Source organism: Leptinotarsa decemlineata, unplaced genomic scaffold (assembly GCF_025532065.1).
Source record: "Leptinotarsa decemlineata unplaced genomic scaffold, Ldec_3_MD MMD2_tig00026340_RagTag_RagTag, whole genome shotgun sequence".
NCBI lineage: Eukaryota > Metazoa > Arthropoda > Insecta > Coleoptera > Chrysomelidae > Leptinotarsa > Leptinotarsa decemlineata.
Window position 1 is genome coordinate 10735724 of NW_027412694.1, and position 22587 is coordinate 10758310.

Genomic DNA, 22587 nt, shown 5'->3' on the forward strand with positions numbered 1-22587 from the left:
GGTATTCGCCGTTTTGAACCATCAAAAACTGTATGGGAGCTGACGCCCAGTTCTACCGCAATCGCATGCACCATTTGTGATGGGTCAGTCTCCACCAGGGTCCTCAAATCCTCGTCCTGGATTACTGTAGGTTGACCACTTCGGGGCTCATTCTCGAGGGTAAAATATCCGGAACGAAATTTCGTAAACTAATGTCGAACAGTGAGTTCATTAGAAACCAACTTTGCCAAATGCCTGGTTAATGTTTCGGGTTGTTTCGGCAGCGCTTTGGATCAATAGAAAAAATTAGCCGATAATCGCTTAACATGATATAGCTGAGAAGGGGAAAGAAATTAAATTTAGGAAAAATGAACAGCACGACACAGCAGAATAAATATTTATTGATATATGTAGCTACAAAACACGTGGACATTATTACGAACTAAAATTTCAAAACAACGAATTGTACACAACAATTGAAACCGTAAAAACTCTTCAATAAATGATAAGTACCTATGTAAATAATGTGAACTGTCGAATATGTTAATCAAGTGTTTCGTAAATAAGTATAAAGATTAAAACATAAGTGCTTGGTGAGTATGAGATATTTTTATCAAAACGGGTATATAGTGGCAAAAATAATTGAAACTTTCTTCAAATGGGGTTACCTAACCTCGAAAATAACATATGAATTCAGTGTTTGAAAATGATTATCCAAGATAAACTATACTTGAAGCTAAAGACTGTAGATGAAAGATAATGATACTTACATGAAGTTTTAACATTTTGGAATTTAAATGAGTGAACGTATTTATTGATGCAAAAAACTCTTTCGACATAACAAATCTATTCTGGGTAAATTACAGCCATTGACCTCACGAATTCTTGTTCCTTCCGTTATCATTCGTGAATTCTGTTCTGTTCTGTCTATTAAAATATGTTTTTCCGTTAACCAGCCTCGTCCTCTCTAAAGTTGAAACTTGTGCGTATTGTGTGTATTCTTAATTGTCATCACCGAGCCGCAAACAGACAAGTTAAATATTAAAATAACGCAGAAATTGAAAAGTAGATGCGTAATCACAACAAAGTTGAAGAAACACAGTCTATAATGTTTGCAAACACCCCGATACTTATCAAAGCGTAACGCCATTGCCTCTGTTTAGTATTTCTGTTCAAATGGTAGTATTTTATACTTTCATTTTATTGGAAATTTTAATATTCAAAATATTTTTAATACAACCTAATCATTTTTCAGAATTCTCTTGACATTTTTTCCCTTTAACACTAATTCGTCGAATTTTAAATACTCATATATGCCTATTGAAGAACAATGAACCTACCACCAGAGATGTTTGGAAGGTTGCTAATATAATTTCAATTCCGAAAAATAATGCACCTATCACGTTCAGTGACCTACGCTCTATCAGAATTCTGCCCTCATTCTCTAAAATATTCGAGCTTTCCTTTAAGAAAATCGAATACTCCCATACGAGCAGTCTGGGTTTCGCAAAAAACACGGAACACAGACTGCCCTCTTGAAAGTAATCGACGATCTTGCGAGATTCAGAGATCAATCAAAAGTCACCATTTCAGTACTGCTTGATCAAAGTAAAGCTTTCGATTTAGTTAATTTCGATTTACTCAACAGCAAGCTCAAGTTCATAGGATTCGATGACATTTCTCTTAAATGGATGACCAGCTATCTCACAGGCCGATCACAGAGGATCAAACTGGATGATTACTCTTGGTCATCCCTAAAAGAAACAATCTCAGGTGTACCACAGGGAAGTATTTTAGGACCCTTGATGTTTTCAGTGTTTATTTTTGATTACCCCACTTTTTTATCACATTGTCAAATACATCTATACGCAGATGATATACAACAAAATTGCGTGGCCAATATAAACACAGATTTGCACAAAATATTATATTACTCGGAGAATCATGGACTGAAAATCAATCCGAATAAAACTTTGGCCTTATGCAAAGGGTCTCAAAGACAAATAGTAGAAACTCAGTGTAACTTTAGGCTCACTCTCGATAATGCAGACATTGACTGGGTAGACAGTGGTAAAAATTTTGGCGTAACCATAGATAACTCTTTGTCTTTCCATGAACATGTGACAAACATTTTCAAAGTATCATTCTCCAAACTTAAATCGCTATATAAATTCAAGTATCAGTTATCAGAAGAAATTAAACTAAGGTTAGTTAAAATTCTTATATACCCCATATTGTTGTAAGGTGTATTACAATCATTTGCCGCAATAAAACAAGCAGAAGTTACAACGTATACAAAATGCATCCATGTGATTCGTATGCTGTATACCACATGGAGAACCTGTTATACCATTTTTGTTAAAAATGAAGAAGCTGAATGTGAGGTACAGAGTCCAATATTTATATAGGTTTATATAATTTATTAAACAGGCATTCTGACATAAATATGATCAATTTGAGAATTAACCTGGGCACCGTAGTTCCAAATTTCAAGGATATTTTTCTTATATACTCCCTTCTAATCTGAATGAAATTTCATCACTTTTAAATCATAATATTCATCAATTTAAGAAAGGTATGAAATCACAGATGCTTACTGCTCAGTGCTAATTTAAAAAATTTTAAATTCAATGTATCGTAGTGCCTAGTGCCGATGAAATTGTTAAATTGACCAAAATAATGTTAAGAATATTAAGAGTTATTAGCAACTATATGATCTATCATTTTTTTCTCTTCTCTATCATTGTTATGATAGTAAATAAGTATTTCTATAATTATTTTCTTATACCCACTGTATAGTTTTTGGGAGGGGTGGAAGATAGCCTTTGGCTAATCCTTTTCTTTTTACGTATAAATGTATTTTTTATGTATAATAAACGATATTATTATGTGCTACCACCATATATTAAAGTCCATTTTTGAAAATTCCACACGAATTCTGTTATTCTGTATGTTATTGTGACATGTATTAAGTAATATCATCAGATAATGGTTCCTGATGTCATCGAAAAACCCCATCGGACGCTAATGAGACGGATATTACTCTGAGTAGGTACCTTTCTAGTTATGAATAGGATTTGCAATTGGGTTGATTGGATGAAGCGCCGATTCAGTTGGTGTTATTATATTAATTATACGTTAGTAGAAAGACAAACCATGATTTATTGGAATCAATTATGTTTCAGCTCAGTCATGTATGATCAGATGTTCTTCATCAGACGTTTGCTGTAATTTTTTTATCTTCGATTTGAGAGTGGCTGTTGAGCGGGCGATTCCTATTATATATAGATACATATATTGACTATCTTCTATAGACCTATGAAGTTGAATTCAAAATTCATCACTCAAATTGTTTTTGTAATTCTGATCAAATCTGAGAGTTGACCGATGAATTTTGTAAATTTTCTATATTCAACTGTATAAGGTTGTTTATATTCCAAACATTCGTATGAAATCTAATCAGATATCATTCATGGGATTCCTACACAATATAAATAATGAAAGAAGTAAAATGTCACTTCCATGGAACACTGTCATCCTCAATGGCAGAAATCTGATGTTTCTCAATGGAAAACTAGCCTTATTGCCTCTTCAGCACCAATTTGGATAACATTATGAGATAAAGCTTTCAATTCATTTATAAAATTACGACTTAATGTCAAGAATGAGTTAATTCTACTTTTGTCTTCGATGACACTGCGTAATCACATTCATTTCCTTATTTGATTTAATCCTATAGGAATTGAAAATGGTATATTTTCAGATACATTAATTTTTGGGAAAGAAAAGTATTGTTTGTTTTCGAAATGAACTTTTTACAAAGATGTGTAGACCATTCATAGACGTAACTTTCAGACACGAACTGGAAGAGAAAGTCATCTCGAAACATCCACTTTCATATAAACATTGAATTACACTAAACAACCACTTTTATATAAATATCGAATTATACAAACAACATTCATTTCCTATCCAGTTTGTACTCTGGCTGTAGTCAAAGCAGTTGAAAACATAGTAGAAGGATTTGAAGACGGTAGGAAATCTACACTGACTCTATTTGACTCAACAAAAGCATTTGATTGCGTAAATCATGATTTGCTATTAGAAAAATTGAATCTATATGGCGTAAGAAGTATAGCCCTAGCTCTCTTCGACTCGTACCTTAAAGATAGAAGACAGTCAGTGTGCGTCAATTGTATCACGTCAGAAACACTAGCAGTGAAATATGGGGTACCGCAGGGCTCTGTACTGGGGCCCCTCCTATTTAGCATTTACCAACCTCATTTACTCACCAACCAAATCATTTGCCTCATTTATCAACGCTAGTAAAACAAATCATATGACATTTTCTACACAGGCAAGTACCAATAAACCTACAAAACTTTTAGGATTTTTTTTAGATCCCTCTCTGAATTGGACGTTTCACAGTGAGAGGCTCTGCTCCAAACTTTCAACCTCCATTTTTATTCTGAGACAACTGAAAAATATAATAAGTTCTGACACACTAATGAATATCTACTATGCTTTTTTCCTTCAGAGACCATTGTAAACCTTTATTCCAGAAATTCAAAGTCATGATACTACCTGCTCTTTATATCCATAGTAGAAAAAATAAACTGAGTATAAATTCAAACTTTCATGAATATAACACCCGCGGTGCTAGGCATTTCGGACCATAGAGATTTGATTAAATAAATCTATCCAATTGGATGAATGAAAATGACATCAGTTTCCAAGAATAACACACTTTCATGTCTTGAAAATTAGGTTCCAGATATTTTACTAAACATTTATTTCGTTCAAATTGAATGGGGTATAATATTCTTACGCTAGGTTAATTTTTGGAAAAAAAGGTTTCGACTTTCTACTTCTCCATCCTGATACATCTTTATAAAGTGTTACTTTTTTGAACTTGATATCTTTCTTCCTTCCTTTGGAAGATTCCCATATTTTTTTTGTATCAAGATAGAGAAGTAGAAAGCCAAAATTTTTCTTTCTCATTAATTTCGAAGTTTTTGTCTCTGGTACATTCATCGTTAAAACAATTTTTTCTATTTTCAACTAGCATATTCACAAGTTTTTGTCAACGATATCCAGTAGATGCACAACATATCAATGCAAATTGATTGATTAGAAAAGGCTCAGTGGATGTCTTATAAATCAATTTCAAAACATCTATGAACAGAACTTTTTTGTCTAGTATTCTTTTGACCGCTGTCTAACTTGTGGTGAACATCAAATCAAATCAAACTCAAATTCTATTAAATCCGTTTTCCTATTATACAATGGATTGGACGTATCTGGTGAGGTGTAAAACCCATACACTTACTACAAAAAAAATTTACTTCTTAAGTACTAGTTCACAAGTTAAAGATCATTTACATTGACAAAATAGGATATATACACATACATACATGGACATCCTACATTGGTGAGGAGTAACCCTAATATTACTCAATGACAAATAAAAACAAGTATACAAGACATGTTGATATAAATATAAAAAATCATAAAGCACAATATACACTATGAACTCAGTTAACTTTGCTGGAAAGAAAGTCATCAAGATCTCCTAGGCTATAAAAACAATGATTCTTTAAAATTTTCTTTAACCTACTTTTGAAAAATCCGTACGTGTTACTATTTTTTATATTATCAAGAAGCCTATTGAAGTAAGACGCTCCAATCATCAGAGGTGATTTTTGTTATAAAGTGTGGTTCGATTTTTTTTTGCAACAAGTCGTTTTTATGCCTTGTGTTGTGGTTGTAAATATCAGAATTTTTTGGCAGTTTATTTCGGTTTCGGTAGATATGGCTCAGTAATTTATATAAGTGAATAGAAGCGACAGTTAGATTTTTTTGGTTTTTGTATACATCGCGACATGAGGTTTGATAAGGTAGGTCGAAAATTAATCGCAATATTCTCTTTTGTAATACAAACACCCGTTATCACGCCCTTGCCCCCACACTATGACACTATAGGAAATCGCAGAGTAAGCATATGAATAATAGACACTCATTAATCACGGATCTGACGCCTCTGGATCTGTACGTTGAGGAGGTTGCGTTAATGGCCATGGTGGTGTAAAGTTTGAAGTAGGAATGGGTCAATTGAGGCTGGGTCTATGGCGGGAAGCGCTTACTGCGCAACTTACTGCTGCAGGCAACAAGCGATGCAATTGAACCCAGGTTTGTGTTTAATGAACCCTACAAAATACAAATTAAGCAGAACATAGAGTTAGATGTTACAAATGCATAACGGATTTATACAGACGGCTCAGAAACCAGAGAAGGTTCAGGGTGTGGAATGTACTCCAGATCACTAAGTGGGGAATGAGAGGAAATACCAGCGTGGTCCAAACAGAACTGGCTGGTATCTCAATCGGCCCAAAAGAAATAACCAAGAAAGGAATTTCTGGCAAAAACATAACAATCTGTACTGACAGCAGACAAGCCCTATTAGCCTTGAACAGACAACGTATAACCTCAGGGCTAGTACTAGAGTGTCACTAAGATTTAGCCAAAGCCTCGGTAGATAATAACATTATCCTGAGGTGGGTTGAAGGGCACGACAGGAGTGAAGATAATCGCATTGCCGACTCTTTAGCCAAGGAAGCGGCTGGACTAAGAATTTTAGGACCCAGTGGCACCTAGGGTTGATTGTTTGTTATTAAATTGAAAGAACTCAGATACGCATCCATTCTTCGAGCAACCACTTTTTCAATTATTTTAGAGAAAATACTAAGTAATGCAATTGTTCGGTAGTTTTCAACATTACTAGGATAAATCTTTTTGTACAATGAAATAACAGATGCTATGCATCAATGCTATGCTATGCTATGCTATGATATGCATTGTTTTACTACTGAAATACCTGAAATACATGAAAAACCTGAAATACCTGAAAATTTTTGTTTGGTAATAATTCAATAATTTCATTAACGTTATTGACATTCATAGGTCTAAAAAACATAGTTTGTATTACAGGGTTTGTATTAACATCGATGTTAATATTATTATACATCCCATTGAATTCTTTTTACCATTGAAATCACTGAATATCTAAGCAATAAGTACAGTTATATCAATACATTTCACGCTTTTTTGTAACATTCAGTAATTTGGGATATTTTCTGACGCAGACATCTTTTAATTTTTTCGAAAGCAAGTAAAGTGATTTTTTTTCTGCATTTGGCAATTTCATCAGAAATTTCGAAATTTTTCTGAATTTTGATAATCGAATAAAAAAATTTGACAATTCGACAAGTGTTACAGCAATTGAATTGATGAAAATCCATATTCAAAAGTGAAAACTATCGAGGAGAGACATACGTATAAGGAAATGAATATTGGGAAATAAGTAAATTTCCAAATATTAATCTTGCCCAAGTACCAAGCCTGTCAAAAAATCACTACTTCCCTGGCTAAAACCACGCTGGATATTGAATTATATCCGACAGACATTTATGCAAGATTCCTCACAGAGGCTAGTCTCGCAGATGTTTCTCTTTCATCCAGCAGCAGGACCACGCTGAAATTATGCAGGTGATCTACTTGAATAATTTCAGCATGGTCCTGCTGCTGGATGAACGAGAAACATCCGCGAGACTAGCCTCTGTGAGGAATCTTGCACAGTAAAAAGTATTCAGATCATAGGTTGCTTTGAAATTTGTATCTTTTTTGGAAAAACTATTACTTTATGCCAACATCGCCATGTTCCACCAGAAAATCACACTTTTTTCAACAAAGAAATCAAATTTCTTGGCCTTTCAACGACATCATTCGTTTGATTATATCATTGCGAAGATGAACTATTTTGAATCTAGAAAATATAGTATATTCTCAAAATCCACCACCTATTTGAAGGGAAAAATACACTGTTTCAAATGGAGAGCAATATCAACTTGATCTGAACACATAGTGTTTGTTTGAATTTAATACTGTATCCCTTCAAATAACTCTATTCGTTTATAACAAGAGTTTTGTGAATTTACATACAAAACTATATTATGATCGACTGAAAATAACAGGAATTTTGTATAGAATGAACAGAGTTTCTTTTAAAGAAGTATTTCATTCATTTCAGTTTGAAAAAACCTGTGGTGCTCTGGTCTTTCTATGGCCCTCTTAAGTGAGAGGGGAGCGGGGAATTCCGTTGTAAGCATCGCGTACGCGCCAGTATGTATTGGAAAGTGATGTTGGTGTGTTGCGATTTTGAGGAGGAAGTGTTTTATGTGTCTGTAGGCAGTGCAATGTCTTTCCGATTATTTTGTAGCTACCATAATGGCACAGATTTTACAAGACTGGGGTCTTGCACGGTTGAAAGATATTATCATGAGTTAAGTATTATAATTGGATAAAACTCCGCTATATCAGTAAGTACCGCGTTGTATACGTAGTACCGAAGAGAAAGTAGTAAACTTTGACGACAACTCTTAATTTTGCCTTCATTTTGCAAAAATTATACCAATGCTCCGTAATTTTTCACACATGCATTATTACATTTGCCGAGCTCTGCAAGTGTATATTAATTTAAACTGAAAAATCCTCCACGTTGATTCAAATTTGCTAATCTCTTGTTTTGAACATACATTTTATCTTGTTTCAAATAAGAGCATTTTCTCTAAATAAAATTTGATTTTCTCTTAGACCGAATTCATTTTTTATTGAAAGAGGTACTTATAGTTTCGATAATAAATTATAATACAAAAAGTACCAAAATAGGCACCAGTAGGTTTAAAAAGCTTCTATATGTGACAGCCACTTTCTGATTTCAACATGTAAATGTTTGTTGAATTCCGAAACGTCTTTGCTTTCTGTAATCACTTCAGAAATGTTTTTATGTTATTTATTGGAAACAAATTGAATATACCCTACTCAGCTTGAAATTATTTGATAGATTTTCTTAAGGAATGTAAGAAATAGGCAGAAATATTACCAAACTCACCAGAGATGAAATATGAATTTCCAAAAACGTGAAAACAGTGAATGCTGTTATTTAAATAGCGAATCATATTCCTTTAAGTATGTTTGTATGATCATGAGTTCCATTTTTTCAATGAAATATTTAATATTTTTCATTGATCCTCTAATAATACTCACACGACACTTTGAATTCCTATAACGGTTCCAAAATTATTATTTTGAAAGGCAGTTTTTCTGTATAGACATCTGTCCACTTCAAAGGGATTTGAGGTACGTCGTTTGAATTGATTATTCATTTCTGATCAAATAATATTTAAGCACCTTTTAACTTGCTAGGAATCGTATGTTAAATAATAAGACCTCAGACAACTTTAAAATTTTGAGGGTTGTCATTCGCATGCGAACAACAATTGGGTTGGTTAACGGAATAAACCCACTTAAACAGTGTTTATTGAAAAATTTTTTTTTTGATTAAGTGGCTGCTGTTTTCATATTTTAACCTTTCTTTATATTTGAAATAGTGGCTAAGGATGATGTGCTGATTTTTTCTTTCGTTTCAGAATCCAAGTGATGTTCCGGCAATTGTGGATGAACAAAAGCAAAATGCAGAACTTGATAGACGATAGTGATTTTTTTAATGTTATTTACCAGAATGGCATCTAGTTTTAAAAACTTCATTTGTGTAAAATTACTAATAAATTAATTTATTTTCTTGTCTGAGTTGTAATGTTGTTTATAGGCTTCGATTTCATTTCATTTGTTAATTTGCAGTTTGTCAAGAATATTTCCCTTGTTTATATATGTTTTCTTATTGAATATTTATTTATGTTATTTGTATAACTGTATGATCTCTCAAAAGTGTGCGGTTGGATTATGATATTCAAGCAAAGATTAGCATAGAAAATTTAGTTCTCTATTAGGTTTTGTTTTTATCACATGCTTTTTCAGGATAATATGTATGATTTGCAATTGCTTCAAATAAACCAATCATATTATGTAATGTATTATTTAGTTTCTTTCCTTACCACTTATAGCTGTTCATATTACAGATGAGATACTTTGGATTCAAGTAACTAAATACATCCAAATGAGAGGGATATTTTATAAACAGAAGCATAAGTTCATCTTTGATTAAGTAAATGAGTTTATTTGATTTATACAAATAGAAGTGTTTCAATGAAAAATGCTTCTCTTCAAAGGAAAAAAATTAATTTCTCATACGGAGACATTTAAATAATGTTCCAAGTAAACATATCATTCTTTCAAAACCCAAAACAGTTTTGCTTCGAGATTAATTTCGCTTAGACTGAAGAATACATACTTACTTCTCTTGAGCTGATGTGATTATTTCTATTGAAATGTATGCACAATCTTGGTGGAATATTATTTTTTTTCTTAAAAGAAGCGTTTACTCAGTCCATTTGAAATAATGATTCAAATTCAACTTGAGAGTATATGTTTCTCTGTTTAAAAAAATATTTCTTCATGAATATAGGAGAGTAAGACTTTTTTAAATCGAGATAATTTTCTTCACTTTGAGATTTTTATTTTTACTATGTGCATAAATGTTTGTCAGATTTAATTCAATATCCAGCGTGGTTTTAGCCTACTGTGTAGATAGTTTGGGAGAGATTAATATTTTGAAATTTATTTCAAAATATTCATTTCCTCAAAATCCATATTAAAACTTACTAATTCAGTTTACTTTAAAGTGTTCACTGTGATAGGTTTTACAAAAAACGTCGTATAATAGCTTTGTTAGCGAAAGCGTTAATTCATGTGATTTGAAATAGGTATAATATGTAGATTTTGATAATAAAGTGATCAATCCTTGCTAGTTCAATATAATAATCAACAACAAAACATATTCCCGATTACGAAATAATATTGACCTTGACCTTAAACTAAAAAAAAAATAGTTTTGAAATTTTTACTTCTCCATCATTAAACAAAATGTATGTGAAACTTGAGCTCATTAATCCCGAATTCCGTTAATCTTTTGATGTAATTTATTACTCAGTTGCAATTGCTATCATTTGATATAAGCATCTACTCCACATTTCCTTTCATATCTATTCATTGCAGATAAACTAATGTGTATCACAGTGATAATAAGGTTGTTCTCACGACAGGAAAAACATTAAATGGCAATCAAGAAAGAGTCATAAATAAAAATGATATGTCCCTCAGGCTTCAACAGCTTTTATAACCCTTAACGTGATTATAATGCCATGGTATTCCAATTATATAAATAACTACTTTTCTACCTATTTTATGGCTGAAGTTTTTTAATCAATTTAACTCAATTCGAACTAACTATAGCCTTTATCTTGCCAAGTACAGTTATATTACAGTAGGAAGGTCCCTAAACATTTCTCAGATACGTTTTCGAATATTTCAGGAATATTATTTCAGGGTTTTGAATTCATGGAGACTAGAAACAGCAGTTCAGAATTCACAAAGTGGAAGTATGAAATTATTCCAAAAGAGGGTATGTGAGAATTTATTTATAAATACGCAATTGAGGATTACTAGATCGATCTTGATCATTACCTCAAAAATGAAAAAATCACTACTTCCATTTTCACTCGTAGCTTTTCATATTATGCTGCCGAATTATTTTCAGACTTTCCCAGTAAGTACAGACAGTATTTAATTTACAATTGAAATTAATATAGTTTGAAAAACTAAAAAACACGCTTTTAAAGAACATGGAACTAAAAAGTGAAAAATATTTTTTTTTAATAAGCTTAAAACAATAACAAACGGAAAATACTAGTATTATTGTGAAAAAAGCGCTTGATATACAAAAAATATAATACAAAACGCCCACGCTTTTTTCTGAATAATTCTAATATTTTTCGTTCTTTTTTGTTTTAAGCTTATTTAAAAAAATTATTTTCAACTTTTCAGTTCGATGTTCTTTAAAGCGTATTTTTTAGTTTTTTAAACTATATTTATTTTCATTTTTTAGTTTCGAATGCTATAAAAGCGTGTTTTTTTGGCTTTTTAACCTATATTTATTCTATCTAAACTTTGGGATCAATCAGCCCTGTATTGTTTAAAAAAAATACTATTGATATTTTCCGATTCCGGAAAGGGAGCCTGAAAATCAGCCACCAAGCCCAAGGCAGCAGGCGCGCAAAGGAGGGTTACAAATAAGGCAGTGTTAATATAAAAAAATACTTTTTTTCAAATGAAGAAATACATGTAAAGTGAGTTCGAATTATATCCAGGAGGTTACGTACAGCGCCATCTGCCCCGAATAGATCAAGCAATAATGTCGATAATTCTTTCAAATACAGATCCCGAACATACATATATACAGGTGAAGCTAATAAAAGCGGGTTAATAAAAAAGATAATACTGCTCTTTCTCACTCAATGATTGTCATATATCGTTCTGCAATTCTCTAACAGAGTATTCTCTCTACTAGTGACAGACTTTTTTATAATAGTTATCACTATTAATTACATTTCTTCATTAATATCAGGCATTCTGCCAATAGGATCTAATTTATCTAATTGATCTAATTTATTTCCAAAGCATTGAATTTGTGACGGTATTATGTAAGTGATACCATTGTAAGGATCGTGTAGTGGTTCAGATGAAAATCACCTGATAATCCACCCTTTCTTTGGAATAAAGTTGGCTTATTATTAATTTATTACATTTAGACATAAATAAAAGTAAGTAACATCATTGAAAATTTTCCATCATGTATTTCTTTTTTCAATTTATTAAATCGAACACGAATTTTCTCTGACATTTTGTTATAAATCAAACATAACTATATATTTCCATGAACATCAACTATTTGTTTTTCATAATTGTTAAACAGAGTTATATCAATTTTGACAACTATTAAGTCAATTTAAATATAATCTTTTTACAAAAATTTTTTACAAACTTTCTACAATTATTTTATACAATGTTCTTGTATATATTTTTTTACATTTAGTGTAAGTATCAATATTAACCAAATTGTATTTTAGATAGCCCTGAAGAAGCTTTAAAATTAAGTGAAAACTTGGCAAATATTGTAAATAAAAACCGTTTTTTCGAAAGTTTTTTCACATTATTTGACTGCTGAACCCACAAAATCAAAGAAAATATATATATATATATATATATATATATATATATATATATATATATATATATATATAGAAAATAATTCCATGAAAATCAAAAAATGAATAGATAAATACTCTTTGATCATTTTCATATTGATTTCAATTTAAGAGCCACCGGTAGACAGCTGTTTCAGCCTATTAGGCATCGTCAGCTTGACTGCATTAACCTTTCTAGATTTCATATCATTTCTAGAAACGTGGATTCGTTTTCCAATGGCATTTCAGGTTAGCTTCCCAAATTTCTGCTACCCCAGTTGTCGGTTGATTGGTCAAACCACCAACACTGACATAAAAAACTTGGCAAGTTGACTTGGGTGTCACACCAATAGGTGGTTCCACTTATGTTTCGCTTGCGTTTACGCAGCTATTTTTATCATGTACTTTCTTGGTTTTTTCTCATTTTGTCTTCAATCGAGGACCGCCTGCTCGGTACTGACGATGCCCAATAGGCTGAAACAGCTGTCTACTGGTGGCTCTACAATTGAAATCAATATGGAAATGATCAAAGAGTACTTATCTATTCATTTTTTGATTTTCATAGAATTATTTTCCAGCAGCTTGACTGCATTAACCTTTCTAGATTTCATATAATTTCTAGAAACATGTGGATTCGTTTTCCGATGGCATTTCAGGTTAGCTTCCCAAATTTCTGCTACCGCAGTTGTCAGTTGATTGGTCAAACCATCAACACTGACATAAAAACTTGGCAAGTTGACTTGGTGTCACACCAATAGGTGGTTCCACTTATGTTTCGCTTGCGTTTACGCAGCTATTTTTATCAAGTACTTTCTTGGTTTTTTCCCATTTTGTCTTCAATCGAGGACCGCCTGCCCGGTACTGACGATGCCCAATAGGCTGAAACAGCTGTCTACCGGTGGCTCTTAAATTGAAATCAATATGGGAATGATCAAAGAGTACTTATCTATTCATTTTTTGATTTTCATGAAATTATTTTCCAGCAGCTTGACTGCATTAACCTTTCTAGATTTCATATCATTTCTAGAAACATGTGGATTCGTTTTCCGATGACATTTCAGGCTAGCTTCCCAAATTTCTGCTACCGCAGTTGTCGGTATATATATATATATATATATATATATATATATATATGGTAAAATGGTAAAATGGATTAACAGGGTCTCTCAGTCAAAAAATCAAAAATCAAACTCTGCTTTACTTTGCCAAGCTTTCGCTTCTAATGGGAAGCTTCTTCAGGGCCTAAAAATGAGTGAAAAACAATAAATTGAAGATAGAATTGACATGAAAGTTAACATGTATACGATTTTTTTTGTGGGTTTGACAAATGTCATACCTTCACATAAATGTCATTTTTCAATGGGTATGATGCAGTGGCGGATTTAACAGGTGGGCAAAAGCGCGCTTGCCCACTGGGCCCCACCGACGAAAGGCTCAGGGCCTCTCATGCTAAAAGTTACACCTTCCCTTGTGGACCGCACAAGTTCAATTGTCATTCAGGGCCCCCTGTTATCAGGGGTTATTAAATATAAAATCAAATAACTTTTGTAATAAATCAGTTATTTAAACCGTCTACGATTTTCTCAGAGTTTGTCGAATATTCTGACTTATCAAAAACGTTCTAAAGGGGCCCCCGGGCCCGGGTGCTCCCGCGCATGCGCGGGAACTATCACTATGCTGTTCAACAACTTAGAGAAGGGGAAGGCCGATGTGTAGAAAAGTGGGGGATCGGGTAGATCTTTTGACATACATCAGCCTTCTCCAAGTTGTTGAACAGTACTGTACTGGAGTAGTTTCTACAAGTTCTGTCGACTTCCGTGTCAATCGAAATCGTTTATCATTTATCCAGTGTTTATTGACAAGTGCCGCAGTCGTTTGAAATGTAAATTGTGAATTCATTCGATAACAAACAACTTGATTCCAGATACTCTAGGTATGTACATTAAATTTATTTATTTATATAATTAAGCACTCCACTCATTGAGAGCACATGTGCAGATTTATTTTTTAGAATGTAGTGAACATTTTTTTACCCAACGCATGCTATTGTTATTATTGATTGACCTGAAGCTATCAACATCTTTATTTCGAATAATTAGATAATTTGAATTTTTTTATCGGTCCCTTCACCTTCAGATTATCCAAGTTCTACTGTACCTATAATATTATTTCTTCTCACAACGAAAATGATACCTTTAAAAAATCCTTTAATAGCATTAATTATCGCTTGAAATTATTTTTTTATTGATTTTCGATTTAATCGATTTTTTCTTCAACAAAATTAATGTCCAAAACGATTCTTCTGGAAAAATCAACTAAAATCGAAACCAATTTTTTTCCAAAAATCAACATCCCTAACCCTCACTTTTCCTCGCCTCGGTAGCCTCGGTGAAATATTTTGTCACTAAACAGTTGTTCCTTTGTAATTCAAAAATTGTGTATTAATGGTTTTAGCTGACATGGAAAAAACAAAAGAAAAAAGTGGATTTGAAAAGAGGAAAAATAGAGAAAAAAGAAAATTGGAAAATGCTGGAATAGACCCTAAGCAGACTAAAGTCAGCAAATTCTTTCCAGCTACAACTTCAACACCAAAGTCAACATCAGTAGAATTTCAAAACGACGATGATCAAAGCTCCACGGAAATCGAATTTCATCCAGCAGAACAAGAATCCCTATTCGCCAGTTCATCTACCAAAAGACATACCGAATCAAGCTATGAAACATTGGCTACAAAATCGCCGCTAATCTACCAAGAAATTTGTAATGACGAAGGTATAGTAGAAATCAAGCAGGAGAACGAACCGGTAAAAGCTGGACCTGAGACTAGTGTTAGTCGAGAAAAATCCTCCGTCGACAGAAGTGTTAATGACCAGTCGTTTTTCAATAATGAACAGAAAGATAACTCCGCACTCACTGATTCATTTGATAAAGAACCAATGTCCGAATCTGAATTATTATTTTCTGCGCTAATAGTATCGAAATTCAACAATGACAAAGCAATTTATAAGAATCGGATTTTGAACGAAGATCAGAAAAGAATGCTTTTACTTGCTGGCCCTTGTCAACCTACAGAAGCTGATATGCCCAATGGCAAATTCAAACTCACAGAAAATGGGCGCCATTTCAACTCGCAGTATTATTATAAACGTATGCAGAAGCCTTTCGACGAAAATGATCTTAGCCCTTGGTTATCATACTCACCGACTCTACATTATGCTTATTGCCATTATTGCTGGCTATTTGGAAATGAGGTTACGAAAAAAGGTATATGGTGCACTGGTTACACGGATTGGAAACATGTTCAGCGATCCATTTCAATTCACAGTTTGAGCAAGGCTCATCTCCAGAATGCCGTTGCAGCAGCAAGTTTTCTCAAGAAAGCTGATATCAGTCATCAACTAAATCAACAAATTAGCGAAGAAGCGAAAAAATGGCGTTACGTCTTGAACATTTTTTTTGATACCATAAGAACTTTGTCTGGCTTGGGTGTCGCGTTTCGAGGTCATCGTGAAAAAATGGATGAAGAAAATCCTGGTATATATTTGTCTATCATCAAACTCATCTCCCGACATAACTCGACTCTACATGATCACATCGAATCCTCGAATCGGATAAAGTACTTGAGCAAAACGATTACATTCGAATTATTGAATATCTTGGCTGATCAAACGCGAAATTTTATTATTAATGAATGCAAAGAAGCAAAATTTTTCACATTGATCGCTGACTCAACAACTGATGTTGCTCACTTGGACCAAATGGCTATATTGGTGCGATACGTTACAATCCAAAAATATGAGACAGGAGCCAAGGAACTATGCATCAAAGAACGTTTTTTATGTTTCATTCGAATCAAAAAAGGGGATGCTGTCTCGATTTCTCATGATATTATTGGGGTCTTGTTTGAAAAATATCTATTTGAAAAAATTCATTTATGTGGTCAAGCTTTCGATGGCGCGCCTGTTATGTCAGGAGAGCTGAATGGATTGCAAGCACTTATCAGAAGATATGTTGGAGAGAAGGCCTTCGTTCCGTACATCCATTGTACAGCGCATCAACTCAACCTGGTTCTATCTCATGCAGCTGAAAAATTCGCCAGCCCTTCAATCAAACTCTTTTTCGCAACATTACAGCGAATTTTCAACTACTTCTCGCAGTCTCATCGGCGATGGGAAAACCTTTTGGATGAAAGCAAAAATCTGTCTCAAAATACAAAATCTTTCGGCATTCAACTTCTGGAAGAATTGAAACTAGAACTTTTTGAGACCAACTCTGACTGTCGAAGAGAGACACGAGATGAACAGTGTGCTGTGCCACCGGAAGATATTGAAAGCGAATCGCTATCACAGAAACGAAGACTCCACATCAAAGGCTTGAGTGATACTCGTTGGTCTGCACGGTTAAAAGCAGTAGAAGCAATCATCCAAAATCTTGACTGTGTTGTCAACTGTTTAGAACGAGAAACATCGAGAGAAAGGGCTACCGGAGAAGATATAATGGACGCAAATTCTCTACTTTCGGCGATCAATTGGCTATTTTTGCTAAATCTGACATGGTGGCATTCAGTCCTATCATTCATTGACATTGCTGAAATGCAATTACAAAAAAAAGAAGTTGATCTTTTGATGGCCCAAAATTGTCTTGAAAATGTGATGAAGAACTTGCAAAACTTGCGTCAGGAGAGCAAGTATGATTCTTTCGTTTCGAAAGCTAAATCTCAATGGGAGAAGATGGGATGGAAGAATCCGGATTTTCCGATCATTAGACAACGACGAACGAAAAAAATGCCAGGCGAGAAAGCAGAGGACAGTTCTCTGGATATGGCAACGAAACATCGCATTGGGTACTTCGAAGTTCTGGACAGAATGTGCAGTGAGTTACAAGAAAGGGCCAAAGGTTTTGATGAGATTAACTCACTTTTCGGATTTCTCAAACCTGAATCATTCAAAAACATGGAAGAAAAAGAAGTTGAAAAAAATGTGTGCAATTTGATGGAGAAATATCCAAGTTTTTTTACAACTGCTCTGAAGTATGAGCTAATCAGTTTTGTTGAGATATATTTCTCACAAGAACAAGATTCTAACAAGCATAGTCCATTGCAATATTTGAACTTCATAGTTGAAAAAAATTTGATCAGCAGTTTCCCGGAGTGCTGCAGTTTATTCAAAAATTAAAAATTTATTTTGGTTTCGTAAATTCTAAAATATGTAAATTTTCTCGATGTAAATAGAATACAACTTTTATAATGCTCATTTATAATAAATGAAAACATTTTTATATTCAATAAATTCTTAAAACATATGTCTTTCACTTTCCATGGAACACCTGACACAACATAATTTTCTAAGGGGGGGGGGGCCCTAAAGAAATTTTGCCCACTGGGCCTTTTTCCTTAAATCCGCCACTGGTATGATGATTTGATAATTTTTTACTGTAATGAAAGAGTTATTGATTGATACATCTTTCATTATTATTATGTTTTTGATGTAGTTCTAGTAAATTACTATATATACTGCTGAGATTATCAATGTCAGTTTTCTTATTCATACAATCAGAAGACTTATTAATTTCCACCATTTCAAGAAAAAGGCGTTTGGAAATATTTTTTTCCGTATGTAAAACTTTGATATTAGAGAAATTTGGTTTATGACCTGTTTCTATAGAGTGTTGTGCTAATGCACATGATTTTTTATTGAGCTTTATATCACTTTTATGTGAAGTTATTCTATCATTAAGAATTCTAGATGTTGTTCCAATATAATTCAAGTTACAATTATTACAAGGAATGTTATAAATCACATTTGACTTTTTTGTTGTATCAGTTTTATCTTTCAATTTAGTATTCAAATTCTTTATAGTTTTAATATTTTTTTGGCATATTTTGATATTTTGTTCATTATGAAAAAGTTTTTTGATATTTGAAGATAAATTTCCAAGGTTAGGTATAGATTTATAAGAAATATTGATAGGTGAACTATCATTACATACATTTCTGTTAATTACATCAGAATTTGTATTACTGCCAGTATTGAAAATTATTTTATTAAGAAGTTTTCTGGGATAAGAATTATCGATCAGTATGTCTCTAAGAAGTCTGAGATTTTTTTGCTTCTTATCCCACTTATTCCACTTATCGAGGAACAAGTACAAATCAGGACACAACAAGACCTAACATTGAATATATTAAACAAATCAATACACACTCCTAGAAACAGTAAACCTAGAGAATATCGAATATCCAACACAAAGAATAGTACCTGATATAAACCAAATACACGGAAATTTACCTAAAGAACCTGGTACCTCTATTGAGGCGCGTTCATACCGTATAAAAGGACATATAACTGGATGACACGTTGAGTTGTTAAGTTTAAGTAGAGCCTAGATGATGATAGATAGATTCGTTCATTTAACTACGTTACATAATGTTTCTAGCAGGTCATATATATATATATATATATATATATATATATATATATATATATATATATAATATATAATATGAAAGTTATTGAGTGTCTTGATATAGAAACAGAAGTTGATATCGGACATAGCACTCATGAAAGTGGCAAACTATAGACACGTGTTTCGGGCTTTTGGCCCATCATCAGTATGGTGCAGCCAAGTGTAAGGATGGGCAACACTTGGTTACCAAAAGATAGAAATACAAATGCACGGAGCCACCAACAGGAGCCAACCTCACATTTGTGGTTTCAGTTGATAGATCTCGTGTTCACAAGAAAGCCCGAAACACGTGTCTATGGTTTGCCACTTTCATGAGTGCTATGTCCGATATCAACTTGTGTTTCTATATATATATATATATATATATATATATATATATATATATATATAAATAACAGTCTAATTCTCACAAATTCTGAACAAATTTTTAGATATTAAAAAAACAAAAATATAAATAGCATAAACATACAATTTTAAAAAAGACTAACAATATCTTAAATCTGCAACAAGAATTCTATACCAAGATTACCAAACTTCCCCTTCTTATATATTATTATATACAACTATAATAATGTCAAAAATCATTTTGTAAATATTCTTACACACTGTGAAAACATTTAGATTTCAAATATTGTTTATGATTTTGAACTGATTAAAATTAGGAATTCTTAATTTTGACGGAATTTTATTATATCAATTCAAGTTGAATGAATGCATTTTGGATGTTGTCAAACGAAATTTGGGTATTTTCAATAATTCGCCAGATCTGTACGACTAGCTATCGAAAGCGCTCGCATATAATTAAATAGGAGTTATAAAGCTTCACATCCTTTTTGTGACTTACTCGATTCATTTTACTATAATTTTATCATACTTCAGTCGTCACTCGGCGATTTGAGTGCTCATTCCCTTGGGTTCTATTTCCATGATTTAGAATAAAAGCACGTCTTCGTTTTGAAAATCTGACAAGTGAAAGAATCAGAAGACAAGTATGGCAACAACCTTTTTTGCATTTTTTAAATTTCATTCAATTCGAACTATTTAGTAATTTTTGTAATATTTTGTATTTCAGTCAGATTGTCAGGAGGTGATTATTTTTCTTCGATGACTTTCATTCTCTATTTTTACGATCGTTCAGATAACGTTCCGTCCCCTGACAAACCTAAAAAGTAATGATAGAAAGTGTATGTTTTTAATGTAAAAGGGAGTCGCACTACACCGTTGACCCGCAGAAAACTCGACTCACGTGTTCCTAGAAATATAAGAAATGAATTGAAGTATTTATTCTTATATTCTATAACATGAATCTCACCGTAACTTTATCTTGAGTAATGTATAGCACCCGGAAGGAAGTATCCTCGCAATTCCACAACTATGTGAAAAATGTCAAAGGAGTAATAGTTTCGAGATGGTATTTCTGATAAAACCGGTAAAAACCGGTGAAGAATGGGCATGAGTAGTACTTTTAATATCGTATCAATTATAGAATAGTGTCTCTAATTCAATCGAGCATAAAGAGCTCATTATAATGTTTTTTGATTGAGTTTATTAAAACAAGTATAACAGCTCCGGTATCATTCGTGCCAGAATATTTCTACAATTCGAATTTGTTAATAAATGAAGAAAGCAATGTCACTGAACGAGAAAGTCAGAACAATTGAATGAATCAGATTAGATCTTTATCTCAACTACGTAATATTTGTAGTATAATAGTTCACGAAATCGAAGAAAATTTGTATGTACGTATGTTGGTTTGGCAAATCGTCTATAACTGAAATGATTCGAAATGTTTTTCATCCTGGAATTATAATATTTTGTATATTCTCTAGTTCATTTTAATACGAAAACTTGAATGTGAACGAGAGTAGAGCCTATATGATGACAGCACAACATATATATATATATATATATATATATATATATATATATATATATATATATATATATATATATATATATATATATATATGTTAATGCCATAGGCATACTGCATTCAAATTATTCACTCTAAACGAATTGAAAAAATAAATTTATACAACGAAAATACAATATAACAAACAAAATAACAAATCTACTATGACAAATGTTAAAATATGTCCAGTAGTAACCAAGACAGTCTTCGACAAATAGGTATATAGTTGAAGGGGATTGAAAAAACATTGTTTTTTTGAAGGCGGTATAAATAGATATTCCTTTGAATTATACTGTCAACAGACACATCGCACCCAACAATAAGACCGACTTGGCTTTTTAGCGGGGTTATTCGTGATATTCTTTAGTTTACTTCGAGAGCGCGTTGACTAAACAGCTATACAACATGGAAGCTAGTTGTTCGGGAATCGTGAAGCGTCCGAAATTGTCACCATTGAATATAAATGAAAAAACAATTGTCATGAATGTATATAATTCTTTGAGAATACAATATCTGCCCGAAATTAAAAGTAAGGGGGAAGTAGTGCAAAAATGCTCGAGTATGACCGGTGTCAATAGATCGACAATTTTCAGAATTCTCAAGGAACTCAAGGAAAACAACAACTTTTTCGAGCCGAAAGTATCCACTGGTAGAAAGTGTTTGGTTATCGATGAAGAAGTGAAGAATTCTATTAGGAGAACAGTACACTCTTTTTACATAAAAAACGAAATGCCTACATTAAATGAAATTTTGTCAGTTATTCGTGAAGACAGTTTTTTTCCCGATATAAGAAGAACTCGATTATGGAAGATATTACAAGACCTGAATTTCACTTTTGGAAAACAAGATAGAAAGAGCATGTTAATAGAAAAATCAGAGATTGTAGAATGGAGAAGAAACTATTTAAGAGAAATAAAGAAAGCCAGAGCACTAAGTAAATCTATTTTTTATTTGGATGAAACATCGGTCAATGAGGGTCATACCGTCTCGGAAGGTTTCGCAAGATCAGAACATCAAAAGTGGAAGACAAGCCTTCATGGAAGGTTGGTCCACTGGTTTGAAAATTCCAGTTGGAAAAGGTCGTCGTCTTATCATTACTCACATAGGCAGTAGTGAAGGATTCGTGAAAGATGGATTGATGGTGTTTGAATAAAAAAAAAATGGGAATTATCATCAAGAAATGGATGCAACAGT

General features: G+C 32.8%; 2 protein-coding genes across 2 annotated transcripts in view; one reads left to right on the plus strand and one right to left on the minus strand.

Moving 5' to 3' along the window:
- Positions 1–22587, minus strand: part of LOC111502736 (uncharacterized) — a 199537-nt gene that overhangs the window by 113372 nt on the left and 63578 nt on the right. The window lies entirely within an intron of this gene.
- On the plus strand, positions 15461–18190 carry LOC141485858 (uncharacterized). The gene has a single exon (XM_074183410.1). The coding sequence runs from the start codon at positions 15461–15463 to the stop codon at positions 18188–18190; it is 2730 nt and encodes a 909-aa protein (XP_074039511.1).

Excerpts from the sequence above, each read along its gene's own strand:
- LOC141485858 (XM_074183410.1), top strand. The coding sequence starts at position 15,461 with ATGGTTTTAGCTGACATGGAAAAAACAAAAGAAAAAAGTGGATTTGAA.